Source organism: Lepidochelys kempii, chromosome 11 (genome assembly GCF_965140265.1).
Source record: "Lepidochelys kempii isolate rLepKem1 chromosome 11, rLepKem1.hap2, whole genome shotgun sequence".
NCBI classification, from domain to species: domain Eukaryota; kingdom Metazoa; phylum Chordata; order Testudines; family Cheloniidae; genus Lepidochelys; species Lepidochelys kempii.
Window position 1 is genome coordinate 12,046,963 of NC_133266.1, and position 21,042 is coordinate 12,068,004.

At 41.7% G+C, this 21,042-nt stretch overlaps 1 protein-coding gene across 10 annotated transcripts in view; it reads left to right on the forward strand.

Annotated features, from left to right (window-relative positions):
• KALRN (kalirin RhoGEF kinase) overlaps nt 1–21,042 on the forward strand; it is a 780,132-nt gene that overhangs the window by 342,501 nt on the left and 416,589 nt on the right. For all 10 annotated transcript variants that reach the window (XR_012154196.1, XM_073305138.1, XM_073305143.1 and 7 more), the window contains exons 6-7: nt 6,334–6,456; nt 17,337–17,528. Coding sequence is in view for 9 of the 10 variants with exons in the window: in XM_073305138.1 (XP_073161239.1) it covers nt 6,334–6,456; nt 17,337–17,528 (315 nt within the window). In the remaining variant the exon portion in view is untranslated. The remainder of the gene's footprint in view (nt 1–6,333; nt 6,457–17,336; nt 17,529–21,042) is intronic.

Below are 21,042 nucleotides of genomic sequence, written 5' to 3' on the forward strand. Positions count from 1 at the left end.
GATCTGTCTTTTGGTCTGCTGTGTACTGGTGCAGGTGGCCCACTCTAGCAGGGGGTGGGGCAGAAGCAGCTAGGGAGGCTGTGGAAATCTGCAGCTAATTAGGGTGAAGCTTGTTAGGAGCCAGACAGGAGGCAGCTGCTGGGGCAGCCCAGAGGGGAGTCTCTTCCTGACAAGCAAGGGAGGAGGACTGGCTCCCAGGGAGAGCACCTGAGATAGAGCAGTGCTGGGCAGGCTCAGGGGAGCGGAGGGTGAGCTCTGGCCTGTTACCTGCTAGGCTGCAGGCCCCTGCCAGAAAGGGCCAAGAGGGTGCAAGGGCCAAGGGGAAGTGGTGTGGTGGAGTGGTGGGGCAACATGGGTCTGAAACAGTGGAGTAGAACAGACAATAGGCAAGACACCACCCGCAGAAGGCACTCCGGAGCTGGACTGAGCTAATTCCCAGAGTGACCAGCAGGAGGCGACGCGGTGGTGAGTCCTGATCCCATTACATGCTGCTTAACTTGGATTTCCCAGTCAACAGGGGACTTTGCTGACAAAATACCACCGGTTTTGGAGCCTGCTTAGAATGTTTTGTACATCTTGAACTGAGCTAATCAGAGCTAATTAATGCCAGGGTATGGATGGGGCAGTGGAGATACAGTTTTATATCCTAACTCACAAATGAAATAAACTTAGTAGGCTCAGTCTGGATCCTAGGGGGGATATTTAAGCACTAAAGAGTGGCACTGAACTTAGGGGAAATAGTTTAACAAACCTTTGTGAGAATGCTCTTTGCACAATGCTTGGATCTTATGATTCTTTCATACTGAAGAACTAATTCCCTCCATTAAATGCAATTTTTGTAGCACTTAGCACTGTTCAGTGTGTGCTTTCATTTTTCATTCATGTAGCACAAGAGATGCAGACGACAATGATAATCACCTTAGAAGTCATCTGCAAGTTACTTGTGTTTTTAAAAAAATAAGAAAATGAACAGTCACTTAGAAATTCTAAATGCTTAATTGGTCTCCAGATTATTTGGAGCTGTGTGGAGAAGTGTCAATATGGGAGACATTGAGAATTGTTGGTTCATGTGTTTTAACCCATCTAATGTCCAATCCTAGAGTTATTTCAAACTTTCATAAAATTTAGTGTGAGTTCCATGGCTGTAAGACTGATTAGCATACGAAAAGTCATTGACAGTCAGTCACTCCAATTAAAAAAATAAGCTGGAATGCTAACCGTAACAGTAATTAAAGAATCATTAATATAATGGCAATCACTGGACTAGATTAGGGTGATACTTTTCACAAATGGGTTGGAAACCATTGATTCAGTGCTAAGTAACACCATTTTAATGATAGGAAAACTATCTGCAGGCTGAGTCCTAAAATCTGGCCTACTTTAAAATAATCTGTGATAGAGAAATTAACCAAACCTTTTATTGTTAAATGATTTAACATTTCTACAGGACTCACAAGATAGCCCTTCAGTTTGAACTCCCCCTGCAGGTTCTGTGAAATAGCAATCACTGTCTGATCGCTTTGCTGACATCTTTAGTCTTTGAAGCAAACCAAGGAACACACTCATTTCATCTACATTAGCAACACAGGAAACACCAGTGTTTTTCAAGTGGGAAAGATATTGGACCTGAAAACATCTCAGGAAATCTTACACCAATAACCAGAGCCAGGACAACCAATGCTGTCACACCGACAGACTCACCTCTCTTCTCCAGTGTTGCCAACTCTCATGATTTTATCACGGGTCTTGCAACATTTAGCATTTTTTCTTAAAGCCCCAACTCCTGGAGTCATGTTATTATATGATAAGCTCATTTTTCTTTTTTTTTTAAATAGTAAATTTCTACCCCTTATGGTTGCAGAGAAAACCTTGGAAACATGAACCCCAAGAGCTCAAAAGTGGAAGGCAAATAAAAAGAATTCAGTTTGTTATTTAAAAAATCTCATGTGAGCCAATCTTGTGGGGGTTTTTTTTGGGTGTGGCTCATGAATTTTGAAAACTTGTCTCCTTACCACCACATCATTGGGGTTTCACAAGTGCTTCTGTGATGTTTACTACTCATGCTTCAGTGTCACATGATGAGGAATGTGAAAGTATGAACCACTCAATGCTGGCAGAGTTCTATGGTGATAACAATGTGAGCCCTCTTCTTCCTCCCCGGGAAATCCCGATGTTTCCACCTTTATCACAGTCCTGGCCCAGACTGAATGTGATTCCTCAGTTTTCCTGAGTAATAGGAAACCACCTGCTAGTATCTGCTAAGGCTCAGATTCAACAAAACACCCCTGTTCATCAAAGCACATATGTAATGGTTCATTGCTTTGCTGAATCTAGGCCTCTCTTGCCACTTGTCAGACACATACTCCAGCTCCAAGGAACTCAACATCTTGTTAGGGACCAGGATGTAGGTGGTGTTGTCTAGTGAGTAGAACAGACATTCAGGTCAGGGAGTGGAACTGAGAATCAGCACCATAGTCAACTGCTGATTACCAGAGCCAGGAGACAAGTGAATACGAAGCTGAGGGTCAGAGCTGGGGTCAGATACCAAATGCTAGAGTCCAGAGTCAAGCCAGAGTCGGAGTCAGAAGTCAGAGCTGAGGGTCAGAGCCAGGATTAGTCACCGATGGTCACAGGTGAGGTGTTAGTGCGTGAACCGGCAGAGGGGCAAGGAGCAGTCAGGAGCACAGTGGGAACTAGTACCATGGGCAGGGGCAAGGGAGGAGCTTGAAGCACGAATCAGAAACATGGTTGGATACAGCATGCAGGAAGCAGATACAAGCAGGATCCAGTGCAGCAGCAGGGAATCACCTAATTGCTCAGACAACTTCTTTGTCACCTTTTGGCTTAAATAGCATGGCTGGACCAATCAGTGGAGCCCGGCGATCCTCAAGTCAAGGGTCTCGTGGATGGTACCTTGGCTTTGGCTGTAGTTCTGCTAGCTCTTTAGCTAGCCAGATTTCAGCAGACATCAGATGGTGGTCAGGATGTGACAGGTGTGTGGACACCCACTGGCCTGGATTTGAAAGCCAGGACATCACACACCTCTTCCTTCCCTGAGTTTACCGTGTTACGGGAGTTTATAGTAGGTGGAGGGAGAAGGTCACACACTAAATCTTGGACCTTATCAACATGAGATAATTTGCCACAGGCCCTGCAAGTAATTTGGAGTAACATAAATAAATACAGTCAAAATCTGAAACATAGTTGAGAATGCCTTCCTAATTCTGCTGCTGTCCATGAACATGAATGAAGAACAATTTTTGGAAGGCATCACAGAAAATGATTGTGTGTAGCTCAAAGCTCCTGAGGTACCCTTTCAATTACTATTGTTTGTTTTGATTTATTAAATGAGACAAAAGGATACATTTTTATTCATTTGAAATTTTAATTTTTCTCCTAGTCAGTTATTCTACCTCAAAGTTCATAAATATGGCTTAACTTAACCCAGATCCTTGTTCTATAATACAATTGTGGCTAAGATGAAGAAAGCGCTCTTTCACCCCCAGAAATAATCTGTTACTACTTGTTTTGTTTTATTAATCATTTAAATTCAAGTTGATTCCATTTAGCATTGCTGTGCATAAAATACTAGATTTACTATTTATTTTCAATGGCTTTCAGCCAGGTTTTTTTCCTTAAATGGTTCTAGCTTGGTTAAAAACATGTTCACATTTAACATGTATCTGCTTGAGATAAATCTGGTTTGGTTCTAAACAGAGAGATAAAACTCTGTTGTTTGGACATGAACTTTACTCTTGAAATATCTGTATTGTTTTATGGTAATACTTTTCTTGAGTCTACAGCTGCGTTAAATTCTTTTCTACTCAAATTGTATTAACTCTTAATGAGGCACTGAGATAGCTTTAGGTTGAATTACATTAGGTTGTTTTCTTCAGTTTAATCACTAAAGGTGTTTTGAAAACAGTGTCTACATCCCAGAATGAATCTGGTCAATTTCACAGTCTGAAATAATGAGTGAGCAGCCAGATTCTGATCTGTTACAGTGGTGTAAATCTGGCGTGATTGTACTGAGGTCAACAATGTTGTTCTGGATTTACAATGCTGTGATGGAGATCTGAATCTCTCCCTAAATATCTTCCATCAGCAAATGTAAAATACAAGATAAGGTACAAAATCTCTTCCTGCAAATAAATTCATGTAAAATAACACATTAAGGGGACAGGTTGGTAGGACTCGTCTTTGGAGCAGGGGTCAGTGTAACAGCTCTAAATCTGGTGTTACTAGAGCTTTTATAAGGTTTATTCTTCTCTCTGATGTAACGGGTATTAAATGTTACTTTTGTAAAATCCTCTACACAGTGAGACTAGAACAAATCCTAATGTTGAAATGAGCATTTAGAGCAAAATCCAACTTCACTGGAGAGGAGTTTGAGGTGTATGTACAGAGCCTATTTTCAGCCTAAATGTCTGTGTAACTCTTCATGCCAATGGAACCTATATGTGCACAGGCAGAGGAGAACTGACCTTGGGAAATAATAATAATGTATAATACGCGGATGCTAGAATCTTTCTGTTCTTAAGGTGTCACCAGTCAAACTTTTTGTTATTCCATTGATTGGATGCTGGTATTTATCTGAGGTCACATCAGTAGCATAACAAAGATTTGTAGCAATCGCTTGAGCATATGGTTGTTGTAGCTAAGCTGTTCATTTGCCTCCTTCCCACTCACAACAATGTAAAACCTCATGCCTCTTCAGCGCCACCAAATGACTGTACTGGTACTGTACAGCACCACCAAATGACTGTACTCCTGGTATTATTCATTTATTTATTATTGGTATTCTGGTACAGCCTAAGAACCCTGATCAGGGCCCCATTGTGCTAGGCATTGTACAGACATTTAACAAACAAGACAGTCCTTGACCTAAAGAAGTCACTCTCCACATGTCAGAAAGCACATAAAAGGTGGACAAAAGAGACAAACTGTGTGAGAGTGGGTTGGGAGGATAATGTAACAATAAAACAGGGTTTAGTGGAAGAAAATCTGAGTTCATCTTTTGCCTAACCAGTGCCAGACAAGAACGAAGACTTCCAGTTTGTTTATAATTTATTCTACAGGGAAACAAAAAACAATCAAGGTGCTATTTTTCAGTCAGTAAAATTAAAGGCAAAACCATTTGGTTTGGTAGGACTTGTTTGGCATGAGAAGAAGTGTTGTCTTAATGGTCATAGCTCATAACTTGGAGCTGTAATCTAGCACAGAATGTCCTCTGGAGTCTTATTTTTTATTAAACTATAGATCCCAGCCGTGGCTGCTGGGTTCTAGTCCCAGCTTTTCCACTAACATGCTTAGACCTTAACCAAATCACTTAACCTTTACGTACTCAGTTCCTCTATCTGTGAAAATTGAGGTGATATATACTGTGCAATGGTATAGTGTGAGTATGTGTGTATTAAGGCTCAGGACGTTGAGTTGGGACACTTAAATTCTGTTCTGGCTCTTCCTCAAAAAGGCCCTGTAACATTAGACAGGTCAATTAACTTCTCTATTCCTCAGTGCACTCATTTGAATAATGGGTATTATAATCCTTATCTACCTAATAGCTAACTTGTGATATTTAATTCATAAATGAGCTCCTTGGATGTCAGGTGTTATATAATAAAAGATGGAGACTAATAAAACTGATGTACAGAATTTTGTTAGAGTTAAATCCAACATACCAAACTACTTAGACATCTGTTTTCCTTTGAAATGGAGCTAAGAGCAATGAGACACTGACAGGAGTATGGACCATAGAATTAAATAAAATGTGTATGTGTGTTTCACTGTAAGCTAACGTTTCGAAGCAAGACTGCTCTTTGTTTTTGGGGGGAGCAAGTACTAATAAAAATCAGTGTAAAACCTCAGTTTGGTTTTTAGCTGAAACATGTGGGGAGCTTATTCATATACTACAAAGAAAGAAAAAGAAGAAAACCAAATCATTATTGTGTAAAGATTAGTGGTCCATTCCTAGGTTCTGGTAACATTATGAACCACCAGAGCATTAGTCAATGGAATAACTTCTAATGTAGGCCCTGTCACTGTAGTCTTTCTACTTATGGAACTCCTAACAAAGTATAGGAAAGGACTATAGGATCAGCTTGCAGAGAGACCGGCTTACCATGTGTGTTCATAGAGAAGGTGGTAATAACTTAAATTTTGTCCTTGTTTGAATACACTCTATTCAGATAAGGGATGTTTTTTGTGGCGGTACTAAATCATTTTTTGTCATTCGCATAAATCTATGTCAGAAACGTTCATATTTGTATTTTGCACTTGATCTTACTCTTTTCTCCTCTGACTCTTTCTTTGTCTGGTGTGAACTTTCTATAGATGTTTGACTGGATCAGCCACAACAAAGAATTGTTCCTGCAGAGTCATACAGAGATTGGAGTGAGCTACCAACATGCCCTCGACTTACAGACACAGCATAATCATTTTGCAATGAATTCCATGGTAAGTTCAGAGATGCACTGTAAATATGGATTCTGTGTGAGTGTGTGTGGGATGGGAAGGGACAGGAGTGAGCGTCCACTCAAAAGAGACCTGCAGACCTATGAGATGTGAAGAATTAAAGAAGGTCAGGCTGGGCGTGGGGCAGCAGCACTTTGTTCTGGAAATTTACCTTGTCAGCCCTGATGTTGCTATATGATCATTTCCTTGATTTAAAACCAGGCCAGTCCTGTGGAGCTGTTTACATTTTGGAAAACAAACACAGTATTTTTAAGGGTTTGGCATTTTCTTGACATGGAATTAATGAGACTCAGTAGAACACTAGCTGAGTGCTTTAATAATTTACACTTCTCTTCCCCCACATGGCTGCTCCTCAAAAATCCAAACAGGGGAATCTAATCAAACTGTCAGTTGAGTCCAGAATCAGATTTTGTTTTTCTTAGCTGATTGCAACTTTGGATGCAACTCATCATTACCTGAGGTGAAAAAAATTAATCATTGTCCATTTGGAAGTGCCTTGCTTTCTTACTTGGTCTTCCCTAGTATACAGCATTTGTGTCTGCAAGCTGCAATGCTTTCAGTGCAAAAATTGGGGCAGAATGTATTGACATTTTGATCATTGTGCTAATTTAGAACAATGAATGCACACATCCTATTGAAATGGCATAGGATAGGAATAGTCCTGTCCCCTCTCTCTCAATATTAACTGTCAGCTACAGGAAAAATGCCCTGAGTCAATCAACCACTTCATGCTGTGTTTCTGTCAGTTCTCTGTAAAGTGACGCAGGGTCAAGCGAGGTTGGCACTGGGACGAGAGACCTCCAAGCAATTTGTAGTTGTTTCAGCTTGTGGCATAAGTCACTCGTGAGCCATGGCCCTGCATCCTGCAAGTAGGCTCTGTGCTGCTGGATCAGCTGCCTTTCTGATGAAATGTAAAACAGAGATCCTGACCACTTGTGGTCATTAAAGACCACATGGCACTTTTCATAAGATTAGGAATGAAACCCTGGTGTCCTGGTCAAATTCCAATTCAGGTAATTATATTCCATTGACCTAAATTCCCCCTGCCTTTTTCATGGGCTAGTTATTTTTTTCACTAAACCATCATGCTGTGTGCTCATTAGAACACTGCAGTTCAGTGGTGGATAAGAGGTGCTATGTATGTTTATGTATTTATTGTGATTTTAATTCAAAAGTATGTCAAAACACAGGCTCTAGGAGTCCTGACTGTTGCTAAATTAACAATAAGAAACTATCACTCAGCAGAATACAGTAGAAAATTTAACCTACCTTCCCTTTGCTGCCCTGGGACCCTGCGCTCAAGAGGAGTTTCCACAGCATGGAAGGGTCTCTGATGAAAAGTTAATACTGCTTCATGCATGATAATAACTACTCTCATGTTATCCTCCCTTTACTGTGACAAAACTAAAACACAATTAAAGGGGGGAAATATTGTGTATAATACTCCAAAATCCTTTGTTATATTCTGCATATTCCTTATCTATCAGCGTCATCTGGACTAAACAAACAGGATCCCAGCTGATGGAGGAGGATATGTTTTAATTATTGTGTGTGTGTTTACGATGTTTTCATTTTATGCAGTAAATAACCATAATGCATCCAAATTCATTTTGGGGTTTTTCTTTAATTCCCTTAGAAATGATTTCCCAGTTGCTTTTCTTTTTAATCTTTTTTAAAATGCTCTAAGCATGTTGACATTCAAACAGATGAACTATAAACTATGACAGTTGAAGATAGGTATAGGACAATCCTCAAAGTATCAGGTGATAATAAAAACATGATGGGAGAATAAAGAGAGACTGTAACCAAATCAGAAAGAAACTGTAGAAGCATTCCAGGAGATGGCCCATAACTCAGTGCTGCCCAAACTTTACCCAACTGAAGGCCTCATTGGCACTTGCCAGAAGCCTTAAAGCTTTACCTGATGGTTGAAACTCGCCAGGGGCAGATAGCTCCTGCAAGACCCTCCTCACCAGTGGAGCCCTGCATTTCGAGTGCTTGGAGGAGGTTCTGAGAAGTGCAGCTGCATAGGTGACTTTGGTGATCCCTGAGCATTATGGAGAGGGTTTCTATACCATGTTGGCATAGCTGTGCAAGGAGGGCAGCTTTATGTGCTCTCTGGAGAGTTGCCATGGGTTACACAATTCCATAGGGCAGGTCTACACTAGAAGTGCTATATCAGTGCAGCTGCACTGATGCAGCTGTGTCCCTATGGTGCATCGGGTGAAGATGCTCTATGACAACAGGAAAGTGCTCTCCTGTCGGCATAATTACTCAACCTCTGTGAGAGGTGGAAGCTATGTCAGTGGGAGTGTCTCCTGCCAACATAGCACCAGTGTGAACAGTGCTTAATTCACTGTAATGTGTCTTTTTCACCCCCCTGAGCGATGTAAGTTAGATTGACTTAAGTGGTAGTGTAGACCTATAGTGTGAATAGCACTTCCACCCTGCAAAGGATCACAGAAGGGGCATAATTTGGAGTGGTGGCCACGGGAAGGCTTCACTGCAGCCCTGTACCCTAGTGTCAAGTGGATTTGGAAATGAGTTGGAAATTTATCTTACCCAGTTTTGGTCAATTCATATTCATACTTGTGTTTAATATGGAAATGGAGTCAGAAAAGAGTGAGCCTCAATTTGTGATGCTCCATCTTGATCTGAACAAACTTCCACTTGGAAGGATATGAAGCATTACATGTTGGGATATGTGCATTCCAGGAGCTGCACTGCCATACTAAAGATGTGTTTTCACTGGCAGGCAGCATTATAGGTTTCAGCGGTAAGGCATGCAGGAAAAGCAGGAAGAAAAAGGATCAAAATAAAAATGACCCTTTTCTGTCCAAAGTCCTCGCTACTTCAGCCTGATCCTGTTATAAGAGGTGTGCAAACACACTCCCGAGCCCCACAGGGATACGCCTGCATGCACTTAGTTGCAAAACTGCAATCTCTGTATCTATTTAAGGGAAAAGGAAACAAAGAGGTAATACATACATGTGAATCCAAATAATGTTGGAAACTATTTCAAACAATGATGAATCCAAAACTGATTCCTTAATTGAACTTGCCAGAATTTAGAGAAATTAGGATCTGACTTTGTGGCAGAACATTATTCTACAATGGAACAGATGAAAATCCCAGATCCAGAAATGTATGGTCCAGATCTGGATTTGGGTCAGATCTGTAACTGAACTTTGAAATATCAGTCCATCTCTAATTTTAAATCAAATGTATATCTTTACCAATTTTATTTTTTTAATGAAGAAAACATGAATAAGGATATTTTTGTCAGTGACAGGGACCTGGTGAAAAATTGTATATAGTAGAGCTAATTAGCTTAGTATGGCAAGACTTGTCTGCCTGTGTATATCTTTTCCTAAGGGGTCCCTGATTTAAAGCCTAACAAAATTCTTTTTTTTACCTGTTTGTAGGCATCTTTTTAAGAAAAGTGTCAGGCAATGAAATTCAGAAACACAAAGCCACACCACAATGCTTTTGTAAAATGTATAGACTCATAGACTTTAAGGCCAGAATGGACCATCATGATCATATAGTCTGATCTCCTGCACATTGCAGGACACAGAACCACACCCGCCCACTCCTGTAAAAGAACCATAACCTCTGGCTGAGTTACTGAAGTCCTCATATCATGTCTCCTTATTGTTTATGGTGATGTCTCACTTCAGTTGCAGGTGATACTGTTTGATTTCTGGTGGAGACTGCCTGAAAATAACTGTTGAATTTATACATGGATTTTTGTACTTATGCATATTATCTAATATTTATATTGCACTAATGCCCAGAGGCTCCACTTAGGATCAGGGCCTTGTTGTAGTAAGTGCTGTGTAAACACACAGGACGACATGGTCCCTGCCTTGTAGAATTTACAATCTAAGCCCTGATTCTGACAACACTTGTGTATGTGAATTACTTTTTACACATCGGTAGTCCCTCTGAGCTCACATGCATAAAGTTACTCGTATGTGTACATGATTGCAGGATAATACATGATGAATGGGGGAGACGAAAGCAGTCACACTGGATAATTTTTATATACACATTCATTTGCTTCTTTGCTTTAACTCAGTGTTTCTCAGCCCTCTTCATACCATAACCCCATGTTGCAACAGGAAAAAGTTTCAGAAACCAACTCCCATCTACGAAAGGGAGAGTGGTTGTTAAACTTGTTTGCCACCCTCTAGGTTGAGAGCCCACTTCTCTTTTTTTCTTTTCTTTTGATCTTTACAGACACAGGGAGCAATACAACGTTGCCAGGCATTCCTGTCCATGACATCCATTAAGCCCAGCTTGTTATGTCTCTGCATATGATGTCCTGCCAGTCCGTGGTCGGACTCTGTGTTGGACTGACCTTGGTTGTGTTTGCATTATTTTCTCAAGCATCCCATCATCTGTTTGCCATTTGCAATGTTCCCACCATTGGAAGCTTCACAACCAACACTTCAACTTATATTTTAGAAATATAAACATAATACCTGACTGTCTCTCAACCTGCCTCCCACTAATTACAGTACTCCCAGCCCCAGTCATGAGTTAGGTCCCCAAAAATCCTGAGGTTGTCTTCAAAATCATGAAATAATAAAGTAATAATTAATAATAATATATGTGGGGTTGTTCTGCTTTACCTCCTAGTTTCTGAGCTTTAGCATACACAAAGGTCATGTTTTCAAGCTTTTCTCCACAATTATGAGGGCTAGAAACTTTATGATGTTTTTAAATGAAAGCTGAGATTTTCCTGTAATCTGTTGATTTCACCACAGGGGTGGGAAAACTTTTTGGCCCGAGGGTCACATCTGAGAATAGAAATTGTATGGTGGGCCATGAATGCTCACGAAATTTGGGTTAGGGTGCGGGAGGGGGTGAGGGCTCTGGTTGGGGGCATGGGGTTTAGGGTGGGGCCAGAAATGAGTTCAGGGTGCTCTGGGCTGGGGAGTGGGGTGCGGGGCAGGGGGTTGAGGGCTCAGGCTGGGGGTGCGGGCTCTGCAGTGGGGCTGGGGAGTTTGGGGTGTAGGAGGGTGCTCTGGGCTGGGACTGAGGGGTTCGGAGGGCAGGAGGGGGATCAGGGCTGGGGCAGGAGGCTGGGGTGTGGGAAGGCGTGCAGGCTCTGGGGTGGGGCTGGGGATGAGGAGTTTGAGGTATAGGAGGCGGCTCTGGGCTGGGACTTGGGGGTTCCGAGTGCGGGAGAGAGCTCTGGGCTGGGGCAGGAAGTTTGGGTGCAGGGGGTGTGAGGGCTCCAGCTGGGTGTGTGGGCTCTGGGGTGGGGCTGGGGATGAGGATTTTGGAGTGCAGGAGGATGCTCTGGGCTGGGATTGAGGCGTTCAGAGGGTGGAAGGGGGATCAGGGTTGGGGCGGGGAGTTTGGGTGTGGGGGTTGGCTCAGGGGTGCAGGTTCCCGGCAGTGCTTACCTCAAGCAGCTCCTGGAAGCTGTTGCCATGTCTGCCCTCCAGCTCCTATGCAGAGCCACAGCCAGGCAGCTCTGCACGCTGCCCCGTCCGCAGGTGCCACACTTCATCTTCCATTGGCCGCAGTTCCTGGCCAATGGGAGCTGCGGGGGCAGCACTTAGGGCAGGCAGCATGCAGAGCGGAGCCCCCTGGCTGCCCCTACACGTAGGAGCCAGAGTAAGGCTATGCTGCTGCTTCTGGGAGCCGTGTGGAGCGGCCCCTGACCCTGCTCCCCAGTGGGAGCTCAAGGATTAAAATGGCTTGCAGGCTGGAACCAGCCTGCAGGCTGTAGTTTGCCCACCCCTGTTCTAGCAAGTGGGGCTTTAAGAAGAACACCCACTATCATGAGGTTGGTGATAAAATCATGTGTTGACAGCACTGTAATTGGTTGAGTTCTTATAGGCAACACGCTAAAATGGGCTTTAAGAAAGGTTGTGGAGGAGAGAGTAGTCTGAGGGATGCTCTGCATTTTGCAGGAAGAATCCAATTGATTTCAAGGGAAGTTGAATTGGGTCCTGGATCTTTAAGCACATATTTTTGTGAAGTTCCTAGCACACTTTAGGCCCAAGTTAAATAATAATAATAGTTACAATAATCTTCTAAATTCAGCTGAAAAATATATTTGAAGGGTCTTTTCTCAGGACAAACCTTTTCACACACACACTTCCCGATACATTCTGATATACTTAACATGGGCCAACTTCCTTTTATAGAAACACTATTTGTAACACTGTTTATTCTTACTATGCTACTCCTTCCTCAGAAGTATAGTGTGTGAGGGGGATTAGAGGGGAAGAGCCATAAATTTCAGGTACTAAACTGCAGCTGAGTATTTTTCTTAAAAAACCACAAGTGTAAATGTAGATTTTTCCCCCCAGTGAATCATGCCACGTTTGTTTCTGTTTCTTCAGTTCTGAAATATGAATTATGTTAGTCTTTATTACAGTAGTACAATATTTATACCAATGTAATAACATGGTTCACTAAAACAAAACATTGAGCTCTGCCATATATTTAGTAATCCCATTAACCTAGTTAATTTTCTAGCCTAAGACACAATGTCCTAGTTAAATGGGCACAAGTCTGATTGATTGTAGTTTTGCACTTGGATTACCTGATATACGTGCTGTTTATTCTGATTGAAGTTATTCATATCTACTCCACCAAGATTGTTTTACGCCTATATTCATTACCTCGTGAAATGGTGAGTCATCGCTTTCTGATAAACACATGCTAACAGTGCTGTGTTCAGTGGTGGAATCATCAGCCTTTCTGTTGCCAAGGAGTTAATTATCTGAAACTAGACTGAGATGCATGTTGTCCTTAGAGAGTCACAATACATTTTAAATGCATTACAATTATCTGGTAAAGGCTAATGGCATCTTTTGGAAATTCCTGCCATTTATCATTTACATGAACTATAGCCTTCTGTATTAGGCTGAGAGAAAATGCCATTCAATATAATTCTGCATCAAGCCATTGGCTTTGTTACAGAGGCTACAATGGGAATCAAGATATTAAAGGTGTCCTATGAGAAACATTCTTCACTCACTCCATCTCCTCCACTCCTATTGCTCCCTCTCCCCCACCCTCACTCACACACTCATTTTCACTGGGCTGGGGCAGGGCTCTGGCTGGAGGTGTGGGCTTTGGTGTGGGTCTGGAGATGAGGTTTATGGTGCTGGAGGGGGCTCCAGGCTGGGGGTTGTGGCTGACGGGTTCAGAGTGTGGTCAGGGGCTCCAAACTGGGGCAGGGGGTTGGAGTGTGGGAGGGGGTATGGGCTCTGGGTTGAGGGCGCGGGCTCTGGGGTGGGGCTGGGAATGAGGGTTTGGGGTGCAGGAAGGGGCTCTGGGCTTGGGGCCGAGGGTTCAGAGTGAGGGAGGGGGCTCCAGCTGGGGGTGCAGGTTCTAGGGTGGGGCCAGGGATGAGGGGCTTGGGGTGCAGGTGGGGGCTCCAGGCTGGGGCTGAGGAGTCTGGAGTGTGGGAATGGGCTCATGGCTGGGGCAGGAGGTTGGGTACTGGCTCCAGGAGAGAATATGGATGCGGGAGGGGATTCAGGGCTGAGGCAGGGGGTTGGGATGTGGGAGGGGGTGCGGAGTGTAGGGTGTGGGCTCCAGGTGGCACTTACCACAGGTGGCTCCCGGAAACAGCAGCTTGTCTGCAACGATACATAAAATGTAAGGTTTCCAGTGATGCAGGAAATACTTTAACCAAAGCTTAGTTATAGCCTAGTGTCTCTACAAGAGAATGTCAACTGTAACATTTTTGCCCTCACTTCTAGACAATAATATATTGTTTTCACATTGTTTGACCTATTGTATTACCATATAGCCATAAATCAAGGGCCTTGTGCAATTCCATGTGAGGAGACCTCTGTTGGCTGAGAGGAGTAGGGGCCTGAAGTATTTTTAAAAATGAGTGCCTCCGTGAGCCTGTTCATAGCAATGAATTTGCGAGCTCAAAGGAAAAGTAAAGTCTCAGACATTACATTCTCCATTCTGTTTACTTCCTGCTAGGATCAAAAGGTTCCTATAATAATATTGAACATCTCAGTTTACTCTTTTATGAACATGAACAAAACCAGAGGGATAATTTTGTAATATTTTAACAATTGGGTTTTGGTTGTTGAGATCTGTGTCTCATTTTATTTAAAACTTTATAGATAGGAGAAGTGGTTCCAGTGTTTTCCCATTACTAGGAAGCAAGAGTAATTTGGGTTGTTGCAGAACTTAGGTTTTGGTTTTGAAAAACTAAATCAGGAGTGGTTTGCATCCCTGTCCCAATTTACCTCAAATACAGAGAAAAGTTTCCTACTTCCCTCCACATACAGAGTTTCAGTTTCTCTCTTTCTCTCTCCCTCTCTCTGTCCTGTTCAGGTGGGCTTATGGGGCCCTCCTGAGTAACTTTTATAGAGTACCCTGGAGATCTGCCAACCTGGTGCTCACCATGCAGAGAATGACAGGGGAACCTACTGAGACCCATTGTCCCTTGGCAGCTCTCAAAGTCCATTGGGGAGTAAGGGTATAGACTGTCCAAAACTCAAACTCTGCTCCCTGCTGGAGTGGGGAGAGCTGTGGAAGATATCTAGTTAGCTGTAGAACATATTGGTACTCTTCCAGTTTTGTTAATGAAAATCCTCATCTAAATAGATAGATATAAAAATATATAAATCTCCCCTAATTGGAAAACCAGATATTAGGAACATCTGCTCTGTCTCAATCAATCTAACCTTTTCTCCCTCCACTATTTAATATATTTATATACTGCAGTTACTGGGAACCAAAGAATTCACAATTGTTTTCCTTCCACTGAGTCATGCTCATTACGTTACAAGTACTGATATAATTCTACAGGGAAATAAAACCAAGTTCGGTAGGAAAGGCTCATTCTTCACGTGAAATCCAAACTGCACTGGCTTTCTAGTCCTTCAAAAAAAGCAGCATTCCAGATCTTCAGCTGCAGCAAATGGCATAACTCTATTAATTACAATCACCCGATGCTGATTTAGATCAGCTGAAAGTCTGGCCTAAAAAGTCTGAAAGCTGATCTTGACTGGAGCACAGCCATGAGGATTTTCAGGAAGAAAGCCTTGCTTATTTAGAAGTCTTTTTGCTGCAAGCCTAACTGCTCAGGTTAATTACAGCTTTTGAGCTAGAGGGACCCAAAGACACATTCCATAGTGGACAATAGTCAAAATCCCCAATCATGGCAATTTAAAAATTGTAATTCTAACTCCAAACGAGTTTTACCAGTTTTCTTCCAACTGCACCAAAAAATGAATAAATCTCCTTTACGTTTAGAATTACTTTGCTATTTTCAAGCCAAGCAAAATTTACAAACCAAGGCCATAGGAGCAGCAAAGAGAGGGGCCAAAAATAAGGCTTATAATGGAAGCTGGATGCCATCATGGCTCCATATTACGATATGCTGCACTGCTATATGTAACTGGGCACAAATGATATTAATAACTGATTTGCATTTGAATTGTCTAATACTTATGCATGCTGTGTATTCATACTGAAGTTATGCATCTCTACCACACTGAGGTCCTGATCCTGCAAACACTTACATGTGTGCTTAATTTCAGGCATGTGAATAGTCCCATTGTAGTCACCAGGGGCTACTCACCTACATAGAGTCATGCATGACCTCAAGTGTTTGCAGGATCAGGACCTTAGACTATTTTATGTACATGTTAAGCCCTTGAATCAGTCAGTCATGATTTTGTGACCGAGAAATTCAAATTGCATTCCTCCCAGTTGTGGAATTGTTAGGCCAGTGATGCTCATCCTGTGGCTATCAGATTCTTCAGGTCTGATTGGAGTTCCCAATGCACTTCCAGATCTCAGGCTACATTTGTCATGGGAGCCCACCTCTCCTCTGTTAAGAAAGCCGGAGAATACCGAGTACAGGTAAAGAGTCCTAAATTGCTGGGCCTCTCCCAGCCATCAGTGAGGAATAGAAGGAGACAGAGGTGATTGCATCAAATGAAGTTCCAGAAAGCCATAAGGCTGTTGCTATCCAGTGTCCTGACACTGGCATTTTGATGGTGCATCAATATATTGTTGTGATGATTCTCTGTTATGAGGCTTATGTTGTAATGAAATATTGGGGTATCATGCTGCTGTGTAATGGCTTTCTGAAATTCCACTTGATAACAAAGTGGGTCTTCAGAGCTTCCAGGCTGAGTACAACCCCTGACGGAAAATTCCCATCAAACAAACAGAAAATGATAAGCTTTCAGTGGGTCTTTTGAACTCTTCTACATTTAGAATGTAATATAAAATGTTATCCCTGCTATGGTATGGGTTAAAAAAATCTATAGAAAAGATAGTTTTCATGAAACTATATAACTTTTATAGCAATTTCATACATCTTCTTAAATTTCTATACAATATTGGTATAATCCCAATAAAATTCTATAGGACTTCTCCATAAGGAATTGTATTAGTCCATCTCGTGACAATGCACCCCTCTTTTAAGGGATCTCATTGATCTCTTGAAATGTAGAATGTAAACATTTTTGCAATTATAATTTGCACCAAGAACTGTGAATGAATGTACCTGAAATACCAAGAATAAGATAAAGAGAGCGGGAAATGAGAAGAAGCTAATTGGGTAAGAGACATCTCAGGTGTCGCAGATGATTTCCCCTAAATAAATAAAATGTGTGTGTGAGGGGGAAATAGATGATGTGCTAAAATATTTCTGTAGGATTTATTTTTAGAATGAAAGGTAGTATGTCTACAAACTACAACTCATTCATATCTAAAAAGCTGCTTGATTGTTCTCACCCCAACTTCTCTGCATCCTTCCAGCTGATGGTGTTTTGAATTTGTAATGAAGATGCAGAATGGCCGTGTTTCTCCCTTCTGTTTATTCATGTTTTTTTCCCCCTAATTTTCAGAATGCCTATGTCAACATCAATCGGATCATGTCAGTTGCATCCAGGCTTTCAGAGGCAGGCCATTATGCTTCCCAGCAAATTAAACAAATTTCTACCCAGCTAGATCAAGAATGGAAGAGCTTTGCTGCAGCTCTGGATGAGCGCAGTACCATCCTAGCCATGTCTGCCGTATTTCACCAGAAGGCTGAACAGGTGAGTTACAGTGAGTTGGAAAATTGTCTACAACCATGTTGGTAACCACTAAAATAAACTCTTATCTGATTGCTACTTTGTCTATATGCAGTGAATTTGGGAGTCTCAATCTGGTTCCTAGTGGACAAGTGTCGAAATCACCAATACCACCACTTCTACTGTAATTGACACAAATCGATTCCCTTATTAGTAATCTAAGAAGAAAGGCTAAGGATTTAATGAACATTCCTTTTCCCTTACAGGTGATCCTCCCCAGTCATAGGTGAGGTACATTGGTACAGTAATGCACTGCCTTGTTCTCTGCATTTCCGTGCAGCTGCCAGGACTATCTCTATTCTATGGATAAATTCAGGATTATTGTGGGTAGGAGAGTAGTGATGATAATGAAATATGTATGTGCACGTATGTATATATCTGCATGCACATACATAATACAGGTCTATACTAGACTATATTTTGTAAGAACAAAGGGCTGTAGGCCAAATTAATATTAATCAAACTCAATAAATTATTTACTATTATTTAATATTGTAGTAGTACCCATAGTTTTTAATTTCATTTAGTCTCACCATCAGAAGTCCATAAAGGTAGTTAGGGCAGCTCCAAAAGATTTCTTCTTTCCTTTGAGCAAAGTTCTGAAGTATATCTTCTAGGAAATAACATAGTTTAATAATTTCTTAACTAGGAAAGACTTGAAGTCTGCCTGCAGATGATACCTTTGCTTTTTAGGCCCAAATCCACTCTGCTTGCAAGTGATGACCTGCCTTTGATTGCTGGCTGTAAGTGGCATTCTTCCTTCAGCTGACAAATACTGCTTTGAGGCTGACTCCTCAGTCTTTTTATGCTCCTTCCTTTGACTCAGTAGTTAATGTCAAGCCCAATGAGTGGATGTGCTTGACGCTCATTTAATAACCCATGATTTGAATGGCTGGAGATTTTCTCCTGCGGTTTCATATACAAACCTGGAGCATGACCAGCTATGTTATATGACTTTTTATTATCCTCTAGACTGTGGGATTCATTTACACAGTAGAATATGTAGTTTTTAGACTGAAGTTTCTTCAGATGCATTTAACAGTTTGTCATCTTCAGATGTCCATTTTTATCTGAATGTGCCAAGAATCCTCTTTATGCAGAATGTAATGTGTATTATCTGTTTTTGCTAGTCTTTTGGGATTCTCGCAGTCTTTTGCTGTGAAAGTCCTCATGTTTGCAGCTAGTCTGGGTTTTGTTTTGGGTTTTTTTGTCTCTTGGAATGCCTTTCTCAAGTAGGATTCAGTTGTGGGGTTAGTTTAGACATGATAATCATTGTTGGTACAATACCCTATAACTGCCTCAGGAATTGCAGATGCAGTCTCAGTTGAAGTTTTCCTAATAGAAACTCCTTCATAGATTAATAAATTCTAAATAAACATTATATTATAATGTTACATTTTCTAACTTTCAGAAATCAACAAAATAAAGGAAGAGGTATGCAGAACCCAGAAAGAGGTATAGAATGTGTGTTACACATTATGACAAAGAGGTTGGTAGTTCCAACCCACTCCTAACGTGTTTTTGCCTTTGAGGCAGTGGGAGAGGGTAGGGGACATGGAGGTGGGGGGGCGGCTTTCCTGGTTTATAGGCATCTTGCTTTTCATTAATCATTGCAATAGATTCTGGAATGAGCTAAGAGATACTTCTGTTGGTGATCTTTGACTTCCTGATGGGAAAAGGATACAACTGAATCCTGTTTTCATTAGGCACTCTGTTTTAGCCTGGAAGGGGGAGACATCTAGCAGATGGATCCATGCCAATGGGCCCTTGTGCGCATACACAGCCCCAGATCAATGGGATCTGCATGGATCCGTCCATACAGATGCATTTGCAGGACTGGGGCCATGGTTTGGTCTTTTGAGATAAGTGAAATTGGTTTTGTTTTCAAATAAGTTGGTGAGTACCTTAAAATTACAGGTGTTCATGCAGATAAAGATGTTTACTTGAAATTTTATTTGCTAATAATGTTGATCTCAGAGAAGAAAATAATGTTTGTCTCAGAAGGCAGCTAAAGGTGTCCAGGGAAAGTCCAGCACAAACAGAAAACAGGATATTTATAACTTCTGCCCTAGAATTATGGCAGATTTCCTCTTGATTTTGTATTTTCTGCTTACACTGGACCAGAACGTAGAGCCATTACTCATCCTCCTGGGCACTTACTCATGTGAAAATACACCCTTGTCTCCAGTGGGGCTATTGTTCTGAAGAAGTGCTTATCCACGTGAGTAAGGGTTGTACACACTAACCCTCTTTCATCGGGCTGTCATGTTTCAGATACATTGAGCACCATAGTGTTTAGACACCAGTCTCTCTGCAGGGCTGTTAATCTTCTACCAGGAATACATTCACATGGAAAAAGAGAAAAGAGAATTATTTAAAGATATCATGAAAAATAATACTTTGTTTTTTATGAGTGAACTCCTGTTTTTCTGAACTTTTAGGCTTGTTTGCAATTTATGAAGTGTTGCTAAGAAATTTTATAACATGAAAGGTAATAGAAACCTGGATTGAACTGCTTGTTAGTTTGGGTGAATTTGTTGTCTTCTTGCCCTCTGAACATCAGAATAGATACTTTGCCTCAGTTGTAGCTTAAAAACAGCTTCATAATAACATCACTTTTAACAACTCTTCTTTTTTCTTTAAAATTGAAAGAAAGGGTCTAAAAATACAGTCTTCTCTTGGCAGCTCTTTAAAGGAACAAAAGTTTTTGCTTCCTGACAGTGACTGGAGTCTCTCAGCCTTGAGAAAACTAGAGCTTTTGTTAACGCTGAGTGGCAGTTGCTCTGCAGTTGGAATAAGAGACAGTTCAGTGGGAGGGGAGCATTGATGTGAAGCCAATAAACTCTGAATGCTGGAAAAATACGATGTGGGAGTCAGCATGTCCTACTCACAGCTCCATCAGCTGGAACTGAAATATTTGGCTTGCTTCAGTAGCTGTAGTAGGATAAACGATTACTTATACACTGAGGATTTAGTAATTTGATCTCTCTGGTACCCTACAAAATGTTAGGTATCAGGAATTTTGTATGAGACTGAGCTTAATGCCTATCAGACATTCCTATTGAAATGGATTATTTTTAATAACCTGTATACAATAAAGAAGGTTTAGATTTCTGATCCACACTGCCTTGGACCTAAATAATTCTGCCCTGGCTTGCAGCTCAGATCATGTCTCTTGTTGCACCCTTCTCTCTTCAAATGGTGCCAGCCTTGATGACACGTTCACCCATTTTACTGACAGTGTTACTCTGTCTTCTTCTTGCCAACCCGATGCATGGATTGCCTATCGGTAATGGGGACTACAAACCCTTCACTGGCCAGGAAAAGGCTACTGAGCTGCTGTGGGTTCTATCAGCCTTGCCCACTATACCTGCATTTGAATGGCGGTATTAGAAGAGGAAAGCACAGCTCAGCTGGGGAGAACAGACATCCAGCTGTCTCTGTGAGAGAGGCCTGGCTGGGGCCAGGAACTGCTTGA